Here is a 19,727-nt window from a genome sequence, read left to right as displayed (position 1 = left end):
AACAAACAAAACACAATAAACTAACTAAAGGTGTGTGTGTGTGTGTGTGTGTGTGTGTGTGTGTGTGTGTGTGTGTGTGTGTGTGTGTGTGTGTGTGTGTGTGTGTGTGTGTGTGTGTGTGTGTGTGTGTGTGTGTGTGTGTGTGTGTGTGTGTGTGTGTGTGTGTGTGTGTGTGTGTGTGTGTGTGTGTGTGTGTGTGTGTGTGTGTGTGTGTGTGTGTGTGTGTGTGTGTGAGAGAGAGTGAGAGAGAGAGAGAGAAAAACAAAGAGGAGAGGTGGGGGCTTGGCCCCCTGCAGAGAAGGTGTGAACATTTAAGTTACACGAAGGCCCGCAGCCTGGAGATCCCAGTTCTTATTCAGGTTATGACAAAGTTACAGTTCTATCTAGTTGTTCATAAAGTCCTATAACATGTAGTAATGCCCAGTTGGTGATTAGTTACCAGTCCATGAGATGGGAGATGTTTTGCGTTGCTTGATGCCAGTGGCTGGTTGAAGAAAGGAAGCTGGTTAAAGAAAGGTTCTTGTGTTGGTTGTTGCTCTTAGGCAAAAGAGGAAACTCATATCGCTCTTTGTTGTGCTCAGTTGAGGATAACCGATTGGTTAACCTGGCTGGTGATCCTACGCCATAGGCCAGGTCCAGGGCCGAGGGGACAGCGGGCAGCTGGTCTCCTGGATCCGCAGGAGCGCGTCGAGTTGAGTGTGAGAGAAGAGTCTGAGAGAGATCCGGGAGAGAGGGATCCGGGAGAAAGAGGAAGTGCAGGTTGTGTGCTACACTTTTTATAGGCCCTGGTGATGTCCTCGCCAGAGGTCAAGTCAGCCAATGAACAGTTTGGGGGTTCCTTGGAGAATCACACCTGGGTGTGACCTGTGGGGGAGAGTGCATGGCAGGCCTTTGTTTGTGACCATGCCCTCAGAGACAAAGGCAGCCAGGCTTTGGGCCTAGTCGTCCCTTTTTGCCTGAGCAGGCCGAGGCCTTCTCAAAATCAAACTGAAAGTTCACGTTAATCCAGAAATGAAAAATCATCTTTGGTGTGTTGGTTGCACCTACAACTTCCTGTTCATTTTTGAATCCTACGGAAGAAAACATTGTTGAAATCTTCTTTTCTGACACAATGAACACTGTTCTCTCATTTTGATCACTGTTTTTTTTTCACTAAATAAAGGTTTTTGTTGAAGTGCCTTGGTTATTTAAAAAACATGCTAGTACAGCGGTATTCAATTCAGTTCAATTCAATTTTATTTATAGTGCCAAATCATAACAAAAGTTAGCTCAGGGCACTTTACAGAGTATGATTCACATAGACCCAAAAATTCCCCCTTATAGACACAGTGGATATTCTATCAAATTATAAAAAAAGTAATATTTCAGAATAAATCAAGTATTTAAAATTGGTTGTGAATTTGTGTATAAAAGGACATTTTTCACGTATATTATGATAAGATATTTAAATTTCATACATATTTAGTAGTGTGAAAATATGGCTACAGAAGGCTACACGTTAGCCTCATCATATACACGTATGTATGTACAGTATCAATTACAGCTACAGTAGCTCACAGGGATACTGAAGTTTCAAATGGGGTTTTATGTTTGTTTCCCAGAATAATATAAATTCTAAATATAAAATATAATGAAATCATTATCTAAAATATTTTTTATATTGCAGCACACAGGGGTAGAGGAGGAAAAAACCCAATCTAAGGTATGCCAAAAAAGAATGCATTTTTTTCTCTCCAAAAGTCCATATTTTGGAATATTTGGCTAGCCTAACCATGTTGTTAAGTACTGTTAACTTCCAATAATAATAATAATAATGATAGCAACAATTATTATAAGGTAGTGGGGTTCAAATCCACCAAATCATGGGTTGTCTATTAACATAAGTAAGAATATTGATATCATATATGCTAGTATATACGCTATACTACTATACTAAATATCAAAATACATCATCTTACCCCCTATTCATACCTATGTACTGTAACAACATGTATGATAGAAATGTTAATACCTATGTGTGTGTTTGTGTGAGTGTGTTTGTGTGTATGTATAATATGTGTGTGTGTGAGTGTGTGTTTATGTGTGTGAATGTGCGTGTGTGTGTGTGTGTGTGTGTGTGTGTGTGTGTGTGTGTGTGTGTGTGTGTGTGTGTGTGTGTGTGTGCTTGTGTGTGTCTGAGTGTGCTTGTGTGTGTGTGTGTGTGTGTGTGTGTGTGTGTGTGTGTGTGTGTGTGTGTGTGTGTGTGTGTGTGTGTGTATGTCTGTGTGTGTTGTTTTGCACCTACATTGACATACACAGTATAAGCATGTATAAGGGCCTAATTGCCTTAAGGCCATACAGCAGTGGGGTTTAAAAAGGGATTTAGTGACACCTTGTGTGTACACGGGGAACTGCACTCTGTGTTTGGAGGGAGGACGTGGACAAACTTCAGTTTTCGTGCACGAACCGTTTAAGTTCCAGAAAGACCCAGAAAGATCAAGAAAGACCCAGAAATGGCGGAACAGGAGGAATACTTCGCGGGTAAATCACATTATTTCAAGTACGGTTTACAGTGTCCGCTGCGCGCGCGTGTGTTGTGGCCGTGACGTGTCCGGAATGTTGCAGCGCCCCGTGAACAGTGGGGGTGTTGATACATGCTACAGTCCAGTCTGCATCACTCAGGCCGAGCCCGTCTGTTCAGCTACTCTGAATGTGTGCAGGACCATTGTCTGATACCCTGTGCTCTCACACAAACCCGCGTCCCCTCCATTACATGTGTTCATTCATGTGTGTCATTGAATTTTGCATAACAGGCATTCCCAAGATCCCATACACTCCCGGAGCTGGGCCTGGAGATGGCATGTGCTTCAAACACTATAATGCAGAGGAGGTAGGTGTGACACACACACACACACACAGCTGTTAAGTGAAGCTGCTGGTCACAGGTTGTATCTTTTCCTAAACTTTAAAGTTTGAATCTTCAGAATGAGCAGAACAGCACCATCTAGTGTTTCTAGATCGTGGTCGCAACAACAGAAAAGAATTACAGCAGTCGGGTTGCCAGGTTTGTTGCTGCGTGTGTTAGCGATCAGCCTGCTCCATGTCATTGATACAGGGCAACCACTAATTTAGACTATTGAATTAATCCTACAAAAGTATTTAACGTTAGCCAGTCTTCAGTCTAAGTCTTTCTGTGAGTGCTGTGGACACGATTAGCTAGCTCTCAACTCAGAAGGATTCCTTAGCTGAGCTCAAAACCGTTCCCTGTCACAGAAGTAGTGCACTATATAGTGTGTGTACGCCATTTTGTAATGGTTCATTTCATTCACTTTTCCTGGAGGAGGAGAAGAAGAAGCAGAAGAGGTGCTAACGTTAGCTAGGTATCTGAGCGCTAACTGCAGTTACACACAACTGTTAATCACGACCATTATTAACAAAACCACACTTTCACACCATCAAAATTTCAACAATTTATTTGGGATTCAACTTGAAATTAACATCCACTTCAGTGCAACCTGTGACTGTCTTCCTGAGTGCAGTGCAGAGTGACTGTGAAATGGATCTGCAGCTTTGTTTGTTTACATGATGCTCCCTCACACATATATCTGGTGAATCTACTGACGCAACCATTTGTTAGAAAATCCCAGTGTAGTGTCCCAAATCTGCTTTGGTCATTCCCTACATAGTGCACTATTTAATAAACACTTAATAGGGAATAGTGAGTGAGTGAGGGAACGATGTCGAACACAGCTCTTGTTTTTGTCGCCTAACAACAGACAGCCCTAGCAACCCATAACGCCCAATGCTGTTGGCTGCTACAATGAAAACAGCATGTGACAGAAAGTCATTGTCAAACCCTCAAAAAAAATTCAAGTATTAAATTCAGACTAAATATATGTTTTTATGGAGAAGCAATACTTACATTCTGTACCCCTCAAAAGGCCCCATGGGTGTATTATTATTTTTTTTAAATATAGCTTTTAATACAGATTCTCCATATTCAACCTTAGTCGTTTTGTTGCCTAAACCTCCGAGGTTTTTTCCTCCGTGTGCTGTTGGTCTATGCAGGTGCTGATGGGGAGGAAGATGGAGTACTGGCTGAGGTTCTCCGTCTGCTACTGGCACTCCTTCTGTGGCACTGGTACAGTACCATCCTGTTACCAAATATTATCAGTCTTCAGTGGATGCTTGGTAGAGAGCATGTGTGTTAAACACACATGAACACTGTCAGTGGATTGTCTTCAGTGCTATTCTAGTTTCTAGAGCCAGACTGATAGATCTGTCTGCCGGTTACAGACAAACCAGTGTCGGCATCAGCAGGTTTTCCAATATGCACCGTCATGAACACCTTTTGACAGAATATATAATGCAGAAAACAATGCTTGAGTCATATAGCTATTTATTCTAGTTGTATTTTTCTTTATTTAAATGGTAAATGATTAATGGATACTGAACTGTTAACATAGCTAAATAAACTTGGGTGACATACATTGTTTGTACAATAATGTTAAATATTCTTTAATAAAGTTATTTGTGGAGGAAAGCTGCAGTATCTTTGCAGCATTAAAAAAAAATCACTATCAGCCACACATGGGTTGGGCCCTATAGTTTCTAGCTCTGTTTAGATTTGTACACAAAGATGCATTTTTATTTGAGGCCAACAGATATGATCTTCTTCTGTCTTAGGAGCTGATCCTTTTGGATCTCCGACCCTCCACCGGCCATGGAATGAAGGAACTCCTATGGATTCAGCCAGGAAACGACTCCGGGCTGCTTTTGAGTTCTTCACCAAGCTTGGTGTGAGGGAAATCCCCTGATTTATACAGTGAAAAGCACAGTTCCACACAGCTGGTTATATGTAATGCTGGGTGTTTCCTCTGTGACCTCTGCTTCTTTCCACAGGTGAAATACTACACATTTCATGACAGGTAATTCACTTCATTTCTTTTGGACAGGTTTCAGTTCATCAAACTGCCTTTACTGTACATGTAGGTTTCTAATGGTTTGAATATGTTATTAGATAATCTATCTAGTATAGAGCTGCAGCTAATTATTCTTTTTTGTTATCTATTAATATGTCAGTTATTTTCCTGGATTAATCGATTAGTCATTTGGTCTATAAAATGGTGATCAGGGTTTCTTAAAGCCCAAGATGACGTCCTCAAATGTCTCTTCTGCAATCAGAGATTGTCAATATTTTTTCTTAAAAAATGTTTCACCGATTAATCAATTATTATAATAGTTGACAACTAATCGATCAATCAACTAATCATTATGGCTCTAATCTAATACCAGCAGGATATACTCTATTGCTACAATTAATTCATTTAATTAATAAATAATAAAATGTACACTAACAGGGACAAGGATTTGATATTGCTTGTGTATCAGAGTAATCGTAACAATGTCGGTCCTCTGTTTTCTATAGGGATATGGCTCCTGAGGGCTCCACCCTGGAAGAGTCCAACAGGAATCTGGATGAAATAACAGACCTGGCTCTGCAGCTGCAAAAGGAGACTGGAATCAAGGTGCTGTGGGTCACCTGCAACCTCTTTGCCCACCCAAGGTCAGTGTTTTATTCAGAAAATGTGTTGAATTCTGTTTATTAGGGAAAGAGGTCTTTTAGATTGTTACCTTCAAAACATTTCGTTGATGGAACAGGTACATGAACGGTGCAGCCACCAACCCTGACTGTCATGTTCTTGCCTACGCTGGTGCTCAGCTTAAGAAGGGGCTTGATACTGCCAAGAAGCTGGGTGCAGAGAATTTTGGTAAGGGTGACATGATGGTGTCCAAAAAAAACATTGTGCTCCGCCAACGCAGCAATGTTTCTACATCCTTGTGTATTTGTCTCCTCAGTGTTTTGGGGAGGAAGGGAAGGGTTCCTTTCTGTCCACAATACTGATGTTGCTGCTGAACTGAAGCACATGGCTGACTTCTTCACAATGGCTGTCAGTAAGTGTGCACAGGAATATGGCATTAAAGTAAAATTCCTGCCTAAAATCATCCCAGGCTCTATTTCCGCAAATACACTCATCAAATAAGCCAATTTTTTGGTGTAACAACTATTAACGGAGAAATCCTGGAGGGTCGCTAACAGCAGAATGTGGCTAACAGTGATTAGCTCGGGGCAGTACGGTGAAGGCATTCAACCGTCTTTTTTAACCACTTATACTGCTGAAAATAACAGCAAACCTCTGCAGCAACATGAGAAGACTCCTTACACACAAAACAAAGCACCAACAACATAGTTGGTGAACCCAGAGTTTATTAAAAGAGTGTTTTAAAGACTTACCTACTGGCCCCTGTACCAGCTCCTCTCATAGTAAAGTCAATTCAAGTGGATTACCAAAGTCAATCCCAAAGGAAGGAGCCCATTGGTGCTTTGTTTTCTGTGTAGGGACTCTTCTCATGCTGCTGCAGAGAGTTGCTGTTTTTTTCAGCAGTATTAGTGGTTAAAAAAGAGGTTTAAATGCCTTCATTGTACTGCCCCGAGCTAATCACTGTTAGCTGCATTCAGCTATTAGCGACTCTCTGGGATTTCTCCGTTAGTTAATAGTTGTTACAGAAAAAAAATTGTCTCGATGGCTTATTTGATGAGTGTATTTGCCGAAAAAGACCCCGGGATGATTTTACACTGGAATTTGACTTAAATTCCAAATGAGAGTTTTGGTGACACTCTCAGTTTCATGTCTGTTTTTGTCACAGAGTACAAAGAGAAGATTGGATTGAAGTGTCAGTTTCTTATTGAACCCAAGCCGAAGGAGCCCTGTAAACACCAGTATGACTATGGTACGGTCTGCCAACACAAGAGCGCATGGCACACCAATCAAACATTCTCAGTGATGCATTTTGTATGTCACTTTCTTCTATAGATGCTATGAGTGTTATAGGATTCCTTAAGCACTATGGTCTGGAGAGTCACTTTAAATTGAACATCGAGCCCAACCACACCACCCTGGCAGGACACTCGTACGAACACGATGTTGTCATGGCCTCTGCGTGAGACATTTAACTTTACATCTAAGTGTAAGTTGCTGACTCACAACTCTCATCTTTAGCACTGTGACACTTTGATATTCTGCTGCTGGACAGGTTTGGCATGCTGGGCTCAGTTGACTCAAACACTGGCTCTCCTGACCTGGGGTGGGACACAGACCAGTTCCCCATGGACATCAGGAACACCACCTTGATCATGAAGGTAAACTAATGGCATTCCTTTTGCCAGTGATGTTTGTGAAGATGAAGTTGTCCAGACACTAGTGGAGAATGCTGCAAATTAGCTTTAGCTAGCATTACTATGGCTTTACAAAGGCTGATCATTTTGTTAAAGCAGTATTAATATTTTGGCCATTTTCACATCTGTGGATGGACTTGAAGAGTGCAGTCCACCACCACTCACCACAGAATCTGACTGAACTCCAACAGTTCTGCAGGAAGAATGGGGACATATTCCCACTCTAGGTTCACAAAGCTGGTAGAGACAGATCCAAACAGACTGATGGCTGTAGTTAAAGCAAAAGGTGCCTCCACAAAGGATTACATCTGGGGACTCATCACTTTTACAACACTGCTATTCTAGTTTTTCACTTTTTATTAATTTTCAGAAATTAAAAAAAAAACAATAACTTTAATGTTGCAAGGAAAAATGTGTAAATCACGCTGGAAAACTATATATATATTTTTTTTAATGTATTATCATTTTAGGCTTTGAAACAAAAACAAGTGACCATTTCAAAAGGGTAACATGACTCTACAGGGGACAGACTTGAAGTAGAGAGGTGAATGTGTTTCAATAAAGTTTACAGAAGAGAAAAAAAAAATCCAAAAAAGTCAACACACATAGTGACCATGAACGTGACAAGATGGAGGCTCTGAAAGAACACGCTTGCCTGCATCTTACTGCCACAGAGGCCGCTAGAAACAAGGATCTCAAATCAACTTTAATGAGGAAGTTCCTTGCTAGAAAAACAACCAATGGTAATTCTTTGTGTGTTCACCACTAGGAGGGACTCTGTTCACAATACACAATCATTTGATTCATTAACATAAAAATATTGATATGTGCCGCATTAATGTAACCTGACTCAGCCAGATGCATTGATTCGCATAATTCTCATTTGCTTATTGGATAAACCATCTGTCTATGGATATTTTCCTTTTGTGTAACGTGAATTTACGGATAAAAAGCACAATTTCAGGAGCCCGGTCCATATTCAATAAAAGGATCCAGAGAACAAAGAGTTAGTGAGCTGCTTGCTCCATAGCTGCTCATCTCATCCATGGAAGCCTCCATGTTGTTTACACTGAACAGTCACTTCTCGTTTCGTCACTTTAATCCGCCTCAAAACCAACTCTGATTGGTTCGGTCGCTCGGACAACATTCTCCAAATTTTCTCTGCTGAAGGTTACTAGACTGATCTGAAAGTAAAATACAATGGAGCTCAGAGATCAGGATGGTCTCATGAGGCTAGCATTAATGTACATATAAATTATTATTGCACACTCTGTACTGTAAAAGATGAGTATAGACCAGGGTCTCTATTCAAAAAAACATCTTAAAGCTAAACGTAGGTCCCAACTTGCTGATTTAGGAGCAAGTTTAGTTTAGTGCTGTCGGCAAACCGCCTCATAATCACGTCAACATTTTCGAAACCTTTAATGAAAGCGAGAAAACTGCATTCATTTCTCACTATCAGCCGTGGTTGGTAACCTGATCCTTACGGGGATTCTTCCATGGATACCTGCTAATTGTTAACAAGCTGCCAGATATGAAAGAGGCTGACAATTATCTGCACATATAGTTGACTAGTCAGTAGCCTACAGTATATTACTATTTTGTTTTCATGTTCAATAACTTGATTTTAAACTCTTTATTTGGTACCATACCTCCTACAGTATCTGTATCAATAATTGAGACAGCCGATCACCATTTGATTAAACATGACATAATCCATTAACCTGACTCTCTCCAGATGAGTTTGGTTCCTCCTTGCTTCCCTCATCCATCTGGGATCGCTCCATAGGAAAGTGATTTCAGGAGGCTGGGCTTTATCAGAAATCCTTGCATATGATTGGATAAACCACTTGTCTGTCATCTTTATTGACGTGCTACTTTAACCATTCACATCGAAACCAACCTGTGGTGTTGATGAGTGACGCAGGGAAAAGCCAAACAGAACAGCCCACATGGTTTCCACCAACAAAAGCCTTCAGAGCCGTTCTCTGGTGTTCTTTTAAAGAAGAAAGAGTCTCTAGATCGATCAACACGGATGAAACAGCAGCATCCATGTTCACGTCTGCTTCCTCGATGCGTGCCGACACAGACGTTTATCTGCTATGTCACCTCTATAAACCCCCTCCCAGCGGTCCTGATTGGCCTGACCACCTGAAATCACTTTCCTATGGAGCCATTTAGTGGAGACATTTAGTGCGCATGCGCCGCGGTGTATGCAGCCTGTTCTAGTCGCTCCTGCTTACTTTTACTTTGTTTTCAACTTTTCTCCTTTTAACTTTATCTTACTTTTTTTTTTTTTTTCTTTTAACATAGTTGTTTATTAGCCCCCTCTTTAAACATGCTTGTGTGGAGAGTTTTTGTTGTGGCGTTTTTGGTTGAATCGCTGCTTTTACTCCGCCACACGTCGGTTGCTCAGCAACTCCGCATTGTTTACTCCAGGGATCAGCTGCTAGAGCTGAAGCCGGCCGGCTCGGCTACGGTGAAGGCGGACATCCCTGCTGAACTATGGAGGAAAACACACCGTGGAGGCAGAGGGAAAGGATCGCTACAGCGGAGAAAAGGAGCGAAACACCGGAGACTTATGGAGAGGAAGACATTCAAGCCGTGTCTCCCATCTCTCATCATGGGCAACGTGAGATCACTGGGGAATAAGATGGACGAGCTAACAGCGCTAACCCGGAGTCGTCAGGAATACCGGGAGTGTAGCCTGATGATTTTCTCGGAGTCATGGCTACACGCGGATGTTCCTGACCACAATATTTCCACCGAGGGCTTCCACACTGTCCGGGCTGACAGGGACTGCACTACGAGCGGCAAGCGTAAAGGAGGGGGGCTTGCTGTTTACGTGAACAACAGGTGGTGCAATCCTGGTCACGTTACCATCAAAGACCGCATCTGCAGTCCGGATATTGAACTGTTATCTGTGGGCCTCCGTCCGTACTATTTACCCCGTGAATTCTCACATGCTATCGTTGTGGCTGTTTACATTCCCCCGTCCGCTAACCCAACGTCGGCATGTGACGTCATCCACTCCACAATAGCCAGACTACAGACCGCACATCCGACTGCTCTGATTATAATCTCGGGTGACTTCAACCATGTCTGCATTAAAAAGACACTGCCGAAATTCACCCAGTATGTGACCTGTACAACAAGAGAGGAAAGGACCCTGGACCTGTTGTATGCTAATGTGAAAGATGCATACACCTCCACGTCCCTTCCCCCCCTGGGGAGATCAGATCACAACCTGGTGCTTCTCACCCCCTGCTATGTGCCTCTAGTGAAGAGGCTGCCTGTGACCACAAAGACAGTGAGGACATGGTCAGAGGACTGCTATGAGGCACTGCAGGGCTGTTTTGAGGTGACAGACTGGAATGTACTCTTTGAGCCGCATGGAGAGGACATTGATGGGCTTACTGAATGCATCACAGACTACATAAATTTCTGTGTGGACGGCATTGTCCCAGCTCGGACTGTGCGTTGTTACCCAAACAACAAGCCCTGGGTAACCAAAGACATCAAAGCCAGTCTGAACCAGAAGAAGAGGGCCTTCAGAGATGGCAACAGGGAGGAGCTTCGGGACGTTCAGAGGGAGCTTAACAACAAGATCAGAGAGGCTAAGGACAGCTACAGGAGAAAGCTGGAGATGAAACTCCAGCAAAACAACATGAGGGAGGTCTGGAGTGGCATGAAGACCATCACAGGCTTCAGACCAGCTAGCGGTGGATCTGATGGCAGTGTGGCTGGGGCTAATGAGTTGAATCTGTTCTTCAACAGGTTTGACACTGCAGCCCAGGCCCCTGCTGTCTCTCCTGCTGACAGTCTCCAGCCATCACTGCTTCTGACCCCCCCTCCTCCTCCTGATAGCACCTCATTCAACGCCATGAGACCCTCACACCCATCCCCCTCTCTTCACACCTCTCCTGGCTCCCCTGCTACCTGCCCTCCTCTCACTCTGGACTTCGAACCTCCCCCTGCTCAACCTGCACAGTTTACACCGCTTCAGGTACGGAGACAACTGAGCAAACTCCACGCCGGTAAGGCTGCAGGCCCTGATGGTGTCAGTCCACGGGTTCTCAGAGCCTGCGCCGAACAGCTATGTGGAGTTCTACACCGCGTCTTCGAGATGAGCCTGAGCCTCCAGAGGGTCCCTGTGATATGGAAGACGTCCTGCCTCGTTCCAGTGCCAAAGACGCCGCAGCCCAGCGGTCTCTCAGACTACCGACCAGTGGCACTGACGTCTCATATCATGAAGACCCTGGAGAGACTCGTCCTGGAGCAGCTCAGGCCTATGGTCAGGCCACACCTGGACCCCCTGCAGTTCGCCTATCAGCCCCGGATTGGAGTTGAGGATGCCATCATCTACCTGCTAAACCGTGCCTACACCCACCTGGACAAGCCGAGGAGCACTGTGAGGGTCACTTTCTTTGACTTCTCCAGCGCATTCAACACCATCAGGCCTGCTCTACTGGGTGACAAGATGATGGCGATGCTGGTGGATCCCCCCCTTGTTTCCTGGATTGTGGACTACCTCACTGGTCGACCACAGTACGTGCGCCTGCGTCACTGTGTGTCAGATACAGTGGTTAGCAGCACTGGCGCACCACAAGGGACTGTTCTCTCTCCTTTCCTCTTCACCCTTTACACCACGGACTTCAGCTACCAGACAGAGTCTTGCCATCTTCAGAAGTTTTCTGATGACTCTGCTGTAGTGGGATGTATCAGTAAGGGTGAGGAGGCTGAATACAGGGCTGTGGTTGACAACTTTGTCACATGGTGTGAGCTGAACCACCTGCAGCTCAGCACAGCAAAAACCAAAGAGCTGGTGGTGGATCTGAGGAGGACAAAGACACCAGTGACCCCAGTTTCCATCCGGGGGCATAACGTGGACATTGTAGAACACTACAAATATCTGGGGGTGTTCATTGACAATAAACTGGACTGGACTAAGAACACTGAAGTCCTTTACAAGAAGGGACAGAGCCGCCTCTATTTTCTGAGGAGGCTCCGCTCCTTCAACATCTGTCGGACCATGCTGAGGATGTTTTATGAGTCTGTGGTGGCTAGTGCTTTTATGTTTGCTGTAGTGTGCTGAGGCAGCAGACTGAAGGTTGCAGATGCCAACAGACTCAATAAACTGATCAGAAAGGCCAGTGACATTGTGGGGGTGGAGCTGGACACCTTGGCTGCAGTGTCAGACAGGAGGATGCTGTCGAAGGTGCGGGCGATACTGCAGCATGGCTCTCACCCTCTCCACAACACTCTGGCTGAACAGAGGAGCACCTTCAGCCAGAGACTGATTGCTCCTAAATGCACCACTGAGCGCCACAGGAGGTCATTCTTACCTGTGGCCATTAAACTGTACAACTCATCTCTTTAATTATCGGACTCTTGACTTCTTAAAAACAAAACAAAACAAAATATAAATATCTGTTCTCATTTCATTTCATTTGCCATAACAACCTAATTGTACAGTGTATATATCTCAGATTGTATTTTCACACTCACTTCAGATTGTTTACTTGATTGTTTATTATTTATTTGTACTGTATTTTATTGGCTATTTATTAGCTACTTTAGATTTATTTTAATTGTATTTTATTTGAATCTTTACTTTATTTTATTTCTACTCATTCATCTTTATGGCTTGTTTCTACTGTGCACGGAGCATTGGAACGAAAGAATTTCCCCCCGGGGATCAATAAAGTATTCTGATTCTGATTCTGATTCCATTCCAGATGGTTGAGTGGAGCTAGGCGGAGTCAAGACAGAACGAAATTCATCTACCGAGAGTCAGGTTAATCATCCTTAGCAACAGAGTTGACCCCGGCCTTTCTCTGAGCTTCAGATTTCCACCAGTTCCTTAGTAAAAGTTGGTCTACGCAGCTTTGTGAAGAGATTTAAAAGGACTTTTTTAGGCAAATCCACTCCTCAAATAAGCCATCGAGACATTATTTTTCGTGTACTAACAGAGATATTCTGGACAGTCGCTAACAGCTGAATGCGGCTAACAGTGATTAGCTTGGGGCGGCACATTGAACGCATTGAAACTTGTCATAGTCCATTCAAGTTGATTACCAAAGTCAATCCCAAAGGAAAGAGCCCATTGATGATTTATTCCAGCAAAACACGTAAACGTTGTGGTTTGTTATTCTGGGGACATGAAAAAAGTGTCCAGTACAGTGCAGTTGATGAGGGATGGGGAATCCTCCAGAGCAGTCACACAGCGTGTTTTTAATGATTCCAGGCCACGGCGAAAAGTGTCACTCTGTTGGCAGATGGGCTCACAGTACCCACAGACATACCAAAACATGCCCGCACACCGAGACACCTCAACCTCCTCTGCTGGCTGTTCTCCCATCCTCGGACCTCTTTCATCCTGTTGCTGCAGCTCTTCCTCTGTGTATTCTGCCTCAAATAGCTGTGGGCGCCCATCGAAATCGTAGAAGTTACCTGTCTGATTGAAATCTGTTGACTCAGCTATTTCGCTTCCTAAGTGCGAGTGTTCAATCTTGCCGTCTAGTAATGCTTGGACACTAACGTGACCCACTGTGAGCTAAAGCTACCTGTAGCCTGTAGCCACACGCCCCCCAACCCCCTGAGATCTGGCGTTAGGTTTTGGTGCTGCAGGGAAAGATGCTGTTTTACATCTATTATTAACCTATATTTCACCAAACTGCCACAAACCACAACGTTTATGTGTTTTGCTGGAATAAATCCTAAATCCTTCCTTTTGGATTGACTTTGGTAATTGACTTCAATGGACTTTAGTATGAGAGGAGCTGGTACAGGGGCCAGTAGGTAAGTCTTTAAAACACTCTTTTAATAAACTCTGGGTTCACTAACTACATTGTTGCTGCTTTGTTTTCTGTGTAAGGACTCTTCTCATGCTACTGCAGAGGTTTGCTGTTATTTTGAGCAGTATTAGTGGTTAAAAAAGCCATTTTAATGCCTTCAACTTGCCATTCACTGTTAGCCACATTCAGCTGTTAGTGACTCTACAGGATTTCTCCATTAAAAGTTGTTATGTACACGAAATGTACATGTCGTTGGCTTAACTGATGCGTGTATTTGCCCTTTAAAAAGAGCCTGGGATGATTTTACACCGGAATTTCACATTAAGTGCTGTTTAGGAGTCCTCCTGGTGGGAAGATGAAATGTGAATACGAGCTCAGAACAGTGATACAGGAACTTAGTATTTCTTTTAATCTTCTCCAGACCATCATTGAACAAGGTGGTCTGCAGCCAGGGGGCCTGAACTTTGATGCTAAGGTGCGCAGGGAGTCCACAGACCTGGAGGACCTGTTCATCGCTCACATCGGAGCCATGGATGCCTTTGCAAGAGGACTCCGAAATGCTGTTCGCATTATTGAGGACGGGCTCATCGCTGGTATGGTGAAGGTGTGTGTGCAGCTAACAGAGTCACTGTTAGATAGACTTGACTTTTCAGCTACAGTGTTATCAGGAAACATCCTACATTATGTTTGGTCTCTGGTTATGTGTGATTCAAACAGGAGCGATACTCAAGCTACAGTCACGGCATTGGACAGAAGGTGGAGGAAGGTTCTGCCTCCCTGGAGGAAATGGAGGTAAGATTATCAAAGATACTGAACAAGCACCTCTGCTGTCATATAGCTTCACTTTTACCTGATTCTGGTATAATTATTATTATATCTCTGCCTTTGTAATTAGTATCCAGTATGTTTAAAAGCATCGCATCAGTAATATTGAGTCTGAATGTATTTTAGAAGGATAAGAAAGGATTGTTAAGATATATGGAAAACGTACTGTACAAGTCTAAGAGACTGGCTAACAACTGGTCACGTGTATTTTGTTTCACATTTCAACCAACTTAAAACTCTAAGTTTCACTTCTTTTTGGCCAGTCAGTGGGGTATATTTGCATCTGTGCGTTATTGCCTTATTAGAATCCACAGTAAGGGAGAGATGATGCTCTCAAAGATGTAAGGTTTTGTGTTTTGTTTTCTAAGGACTTCATCAAGCAGAACGGTGAGCCTAAAGTGACATCAGGGAAGCAAGAAAAATATGAATCCATCTTTAATCACTACATATAATGTAATCATTACCTTACTCTCCTGTGTCATATGACATGAAGCCTTTGGCCTCAGACCGAAGCTGTTCTGCTTCAGTAGTGATGATGAAACACATCAAACAGAGTGTTAGAAAGGCAGAGCACATTAGATTAAGAATGACACTCATTTGCTGTTTCACAAACTAAAAAAGGACAAATACAGATGCTGAACGCTGCAAGTAGAGAGCTGAAATGTTAGTATAGATAGTATAGTGTTAGTAAGGTATTCTTAACAGACATTCTGACTTATTTAATATCATGTTTTATTTAATATCAGTATGTTTTTGTAGTGCTATTGACATCTGACATTTGATACTCTGAGAGGCTATATTCGTATTAGCTGATGACTACTCATGTTCACTGTGTAATAAAACATTTGCACAATGCAGTTGAGTGATCCTGTCTATCTTTCTATAATCCAGTCCACACAGATATTAACGGCTGCATAATTAAACATAAATATCCAGACCTTTTGTTCCATTTCACTGTGGGACTTGAGAGCCTGATTTTCTTCATGTACAAAGTTTGAGAACCACTGTTCTATTTTATTGAGGGAGAGCACTTTTCTTATTTACATTACATTGTGTGTGAAATATTATTAACTACCATATAGTTAAATACAGTATATATTATAAAATACAAATATTTATCACAACAAAGAACACCTATATGTCATTACTATATCTGCCCAAGTCTATATATTATATAATTGTGGGCTTTATCATCTAACCATTTATTCCATAGCCCTTTATATTTGGATAGGTGATTACTATTTCTGTAAATGATGCTGATTTTCTTTTTTTATTATTCTTTGTTAACTCCATACGTTGACGAGAAGGTGGGGTAGGTTTAATAGGTTCTTCTCTTAGTTATGTGTGACCGCTGCAGTCTGAGGATGCTGTATATGTATCAGTAAATCATCATTTACTGAACTGTTATATTAGTAAATCATCAATTTACTGAACTGTTATATTAGTAAATCATCATTTACTGAACTGTTGTATAAGTAAATCATCAATTTACTGAACTGTTATATTAGTAAATCATCAATGTACTGAACTGTTATATTAGTAAATCATCATTTTAACTGTTATATAAGTAAATCATCATTTACTGAACTGTTATATTAGTAAATCATCAATTTACTGAACTGTTATATTAGTAAATCATCATTTTAACTGTTATATTAGTAAATCATCATTTTAACTGTTATATTAGTAAATCATCATTTAACTGTTATATTAGTAAATCATCATTTTAACTGTTATATGAGTAAATCATAATTTTACTGAACTGTTATATTGGTAAATTATCATTTCACTTAACTTTTATATTAGTAAATAATCATTTTACTTAACTGTTATATCACTCACTCATCTTCAACCTCTTATCCGGGGTTGGGTCACGGGGGCAGCAGCTTTAGCAGGGGATCCCAAACTTCCCTTTCCCGGGCCACATTAACCAGCTCTAACTGGGGGACGCTTGGACCCGCGACCACGTTCTTTCGGTCATGACCCAGCTTTCATTACCGTAGGTGAGGGTAGGAACCAAGACTGACCGGTAGATCGAGAGCTTTGCCTTCCGGCTCAGCTCTCTTTTCGTCACAACGGTGCGGTAGAGCGACTGCAACACTGCCCCCGCTGCTCCGATTCTCTGGCCAAACTCACGCTCCATTGTCCCCTCACTCGTGAACATGATCCCGAGGTACTTGAACTCCTTCACTTGGGGTAAGGACTCATTCCCTACCTGGAGTAAGCAATCCACCGGTTTCCTGCTGAGAGCCATGGCCTCAGATTTAGAGGTTCTGATCCTCGTCCCAGCTGTTTCACAATCAGCTGCGAACCGATCCAGTGATCGCTGAAGGTCACTGACCGACCATGCCATCAGGACCACATCATCTGCAAAAAGCAGAGACGAGATCAACAGCCCACAGAACTGCAACCACTCCCCACCGCGACTACACCTCGATATCCTGTCCATGAAAATCACAAACAGGATTGGTGACAAAGCGCACCCCTGGCGAGGCCAACCCCCACCGGGAGCAAATCCGAATGCCGAGGATCTGGACACAGCTCTCGCTTTGGGTGTACAGAGATTGGACGGCCCACAGAAGTGACCCCCTCACCCCATACTCCCGCAGCACCTCCCACAGTATCTCCTGGGGGACCCAGTCATATGCCTTCTCCAGATCCACAAAGCACATGTAGACTGGATGAGCATACTCCCAGGCCCCCTCCAGGATCCTTGCGAGAGTGAAGAGCTGGTCCGTTGTTCCAGGACGGAATCCGCCTATAGGACGAACTCTCCTTTCCAGTACCTTAGAGTAGACTTTACCAGGGAGGCTGAGTAGTGTGATACCCCTGTAATTGGCATACACCCTCTGGTCCCTCTTTTTAAACAGAGGAACCACCACCCCGGTATGCCACTCCCTTGGCACTGTCCCAGACTTCCACAGAATGTTGAAGAGACGTGTCAACCAAGACAGCCCCTCCAAACCCAAAGCTTTCAGCATTTCTGGGCGAATCTCATCAACCCCTGGGGCTTTGCCACTGTGGAGTTGTTTGACTACCTCAGTGACTTCCGCCAGAGATATTGATAATGATTCCCCATCAGCCTCCAGCTCTGCCTCTACAAAAGAGGGCGTGTTAGTCGGATTAAGGAGTTCCTCAAAGGGCTCCTTCCACCGCCCGATGACCTCATCGGCTGAGGTCACCAACGTCCCGTCCTTACTGTAAACATCTTGGACGGTTCCCCGTTTCCCCCTCCTGAGGTGTCGAATGGTTTTCCAGAAGCACCTTGGTGCCGCCCGAAAGTCCTTCTCCACGACTTGTCCGAACTTCTCCCACATCCGCTGCTTTGCCTCTGACACAGCAGAGGCTGCAGCCCTTCTGGCCCGTCGGTACCTTGCAACTGCCTCTTGAGTCTTCTGGGATAACATATCCCGGAAGGCCTCCTTCTTCAGTCGGACAGCTTCCCTGACCACCGGTGTCCACCAAGGTGTTCGAGGGTTACCGCCCCTTGATGCAACTAAGACCTTGAGGCCACAGCTCACCACTGCAGCTTCAGCAATGGAAGCCTTGAACATTGCCCACTCCGGTTCAATGATCAGCTGACAGCTCTCCCCTCTCTTCACTCGAGTGTCCAAAACATATGGCCCCCAGATCAGATGATACTATCACAAAATCGATCATCGACCTTTGGCTAGGGTGCTCTGGTACCACGTACACTTTTGAGCATCCTTATGTTCAAACATGGTGTTAGTTATAGACAATCTGTGACTAGCACAGAAGTCTAATAACAGACGACCACTCGGATTTAGATCAGGGAGGTGGCTCCTCCCAATCATGCCTCTCCAGGTGTCTCCATCATTGCCCACATGGGCGTTGAAGTCTCCCAGCAGAACTATGGAGTCCCCTACTGGAAGCCCCATGCAGGACTCCATTCAGGGTCTCCGAGAAGGCCCACCAGATCTAACTGGTAGCGCTCCACCTCCTGCACAAGCTCCGGCTCCTTCCACCCAAGAGAGGTGACATTCCACGTCCCTAGCCAGCCTCTGCTGCACGTGTCTGGTCTGTCGAGGCCCCTCACCTTCACTGCCACCAATGCAGCAGAGCACCCGACCCCAGCGGTTCCTCTTGCGAGTGGTAGGCCCACAGGATGGAGAGGGGGGAGGTGCCGCGTCACTTTTTTGTGCTGTGCCTGGCTGGGCTCCTTGCCAAACCCGGGTAGGGTCTCTCTTCCTCTTCCTCGTTTTCCCATAGAGTCTTTGTGAACCATTCTTAGTCCGGCCCCTCGTCTTAGACCACTCTGCCATGGGAGACCCTACCCGGAGCACTAGGCTCCAGACAACACAGCCCGCAGGTTCACAGGAACACACAAACCTCTCCACCACGATAAGGTGATGGTTCCTGGAGAGGTGTTATATTAGTAAATCATCATTTTACTAAACTGTTATATTAGTAAATCATCATTTACTGAACTGTTATAATAGTAATTCATCCTTTCACTTAACTGTTATATTAGTAAATCATCATTTACTGAACTGTTATATTAGTAAATCATCCTTTCACTTAACTGTTATATTAGTAAATCATCATTTACTGAACTGTTATATTAGTAAATCATCATTTTACTGAACTGTTATATTAGTAAATCATCATTTTACTGAACCGTTATATTAGTAAATCATCATTTTAACTGTTATATAAGTAAATCATCATTTTACTGAGCTGTTATATTAGTAAATCATCATTTACTTAACTGTTTTATTAGTAAAAAATTATTTACTGAACTGTTATTTTAGTAAATCATCATTTACTGAACTGTTTTATTAGTAAGTCATCCCAGCCCAGTTCTTCTCTCCATCTTCCTTTTCTCCCAGTGTATGGGACTACTTTATGCAGGATTAACTGATGTGGAT

At 43.5% G+C, this 19,727-nt stretch overlaps 1 protein-coding gene across 2 annotated transcripts; it reads left to right on the top strand.

The window, feature by feature from the left end:
- The first annotated feature begins 2,406 nt into the window (after window positions 1-2,406).
- Window positions 2,407-15,504, top strand: LOC310950995 (uncharacterized protein). 2 transcript variants are annotated; one of them, XM_083919054.1, is made up of 14 exons: window positions 2,407-2,520; window positions 2,793-2,869; window positions 4,048-4,120; window positions 4,666-4,778; window positions 4,882-4,907; window positions 5,408-5,545; window positions 5,641-5,750; window positions 5,839-5,934; window positions 6,688-6,771; window positions 6,855-6,981; window positions 7,075-7,180; window positions 14,435-14,606; window positions 14,731-14,805; window positions 15,207-15,504. In XM_083919054.1, the coding sequence occupies exons 1-14, from the start codon at window positions 2,493-2,495 to the stop codon at window positions 15,227-15,229; spliced, it is 1,248 nt and encodes a 415-aa protein (XP_083775180.1). In that variant the 5' UTR covers window positions 2,407-2,492; the 3' UTR covers window positions 15,230-15,504. The 2 variants fall into 2 exon arrangements, with proteins under 2 accessions (XP_083775180.1, XP_083775179.1); XM_083919053.1 differs by having other exon boundaries at window positions 14,435-14,617.
- The last annotated feature ends 4,223 nt before the right edge of the window (window positions 15,505-19,727 follow it).

The sequence above is a fragment of the Echiichthys vipera genome (genome assembly GCF_963691815.1).
Source record: "Echiichthys vipera genome assembly, chromosome: 8".
In the NCBI taxonomy this organism is placed as follows: Eukaryota; Metazoa; Chordata; class Actinopteri; order Perciformes; family Trachinidae; genus Echiichthys; species Echiichthys vipera.
This window is presented reverse-complemented; position numbering and strand designations above follow the sequence as displayed.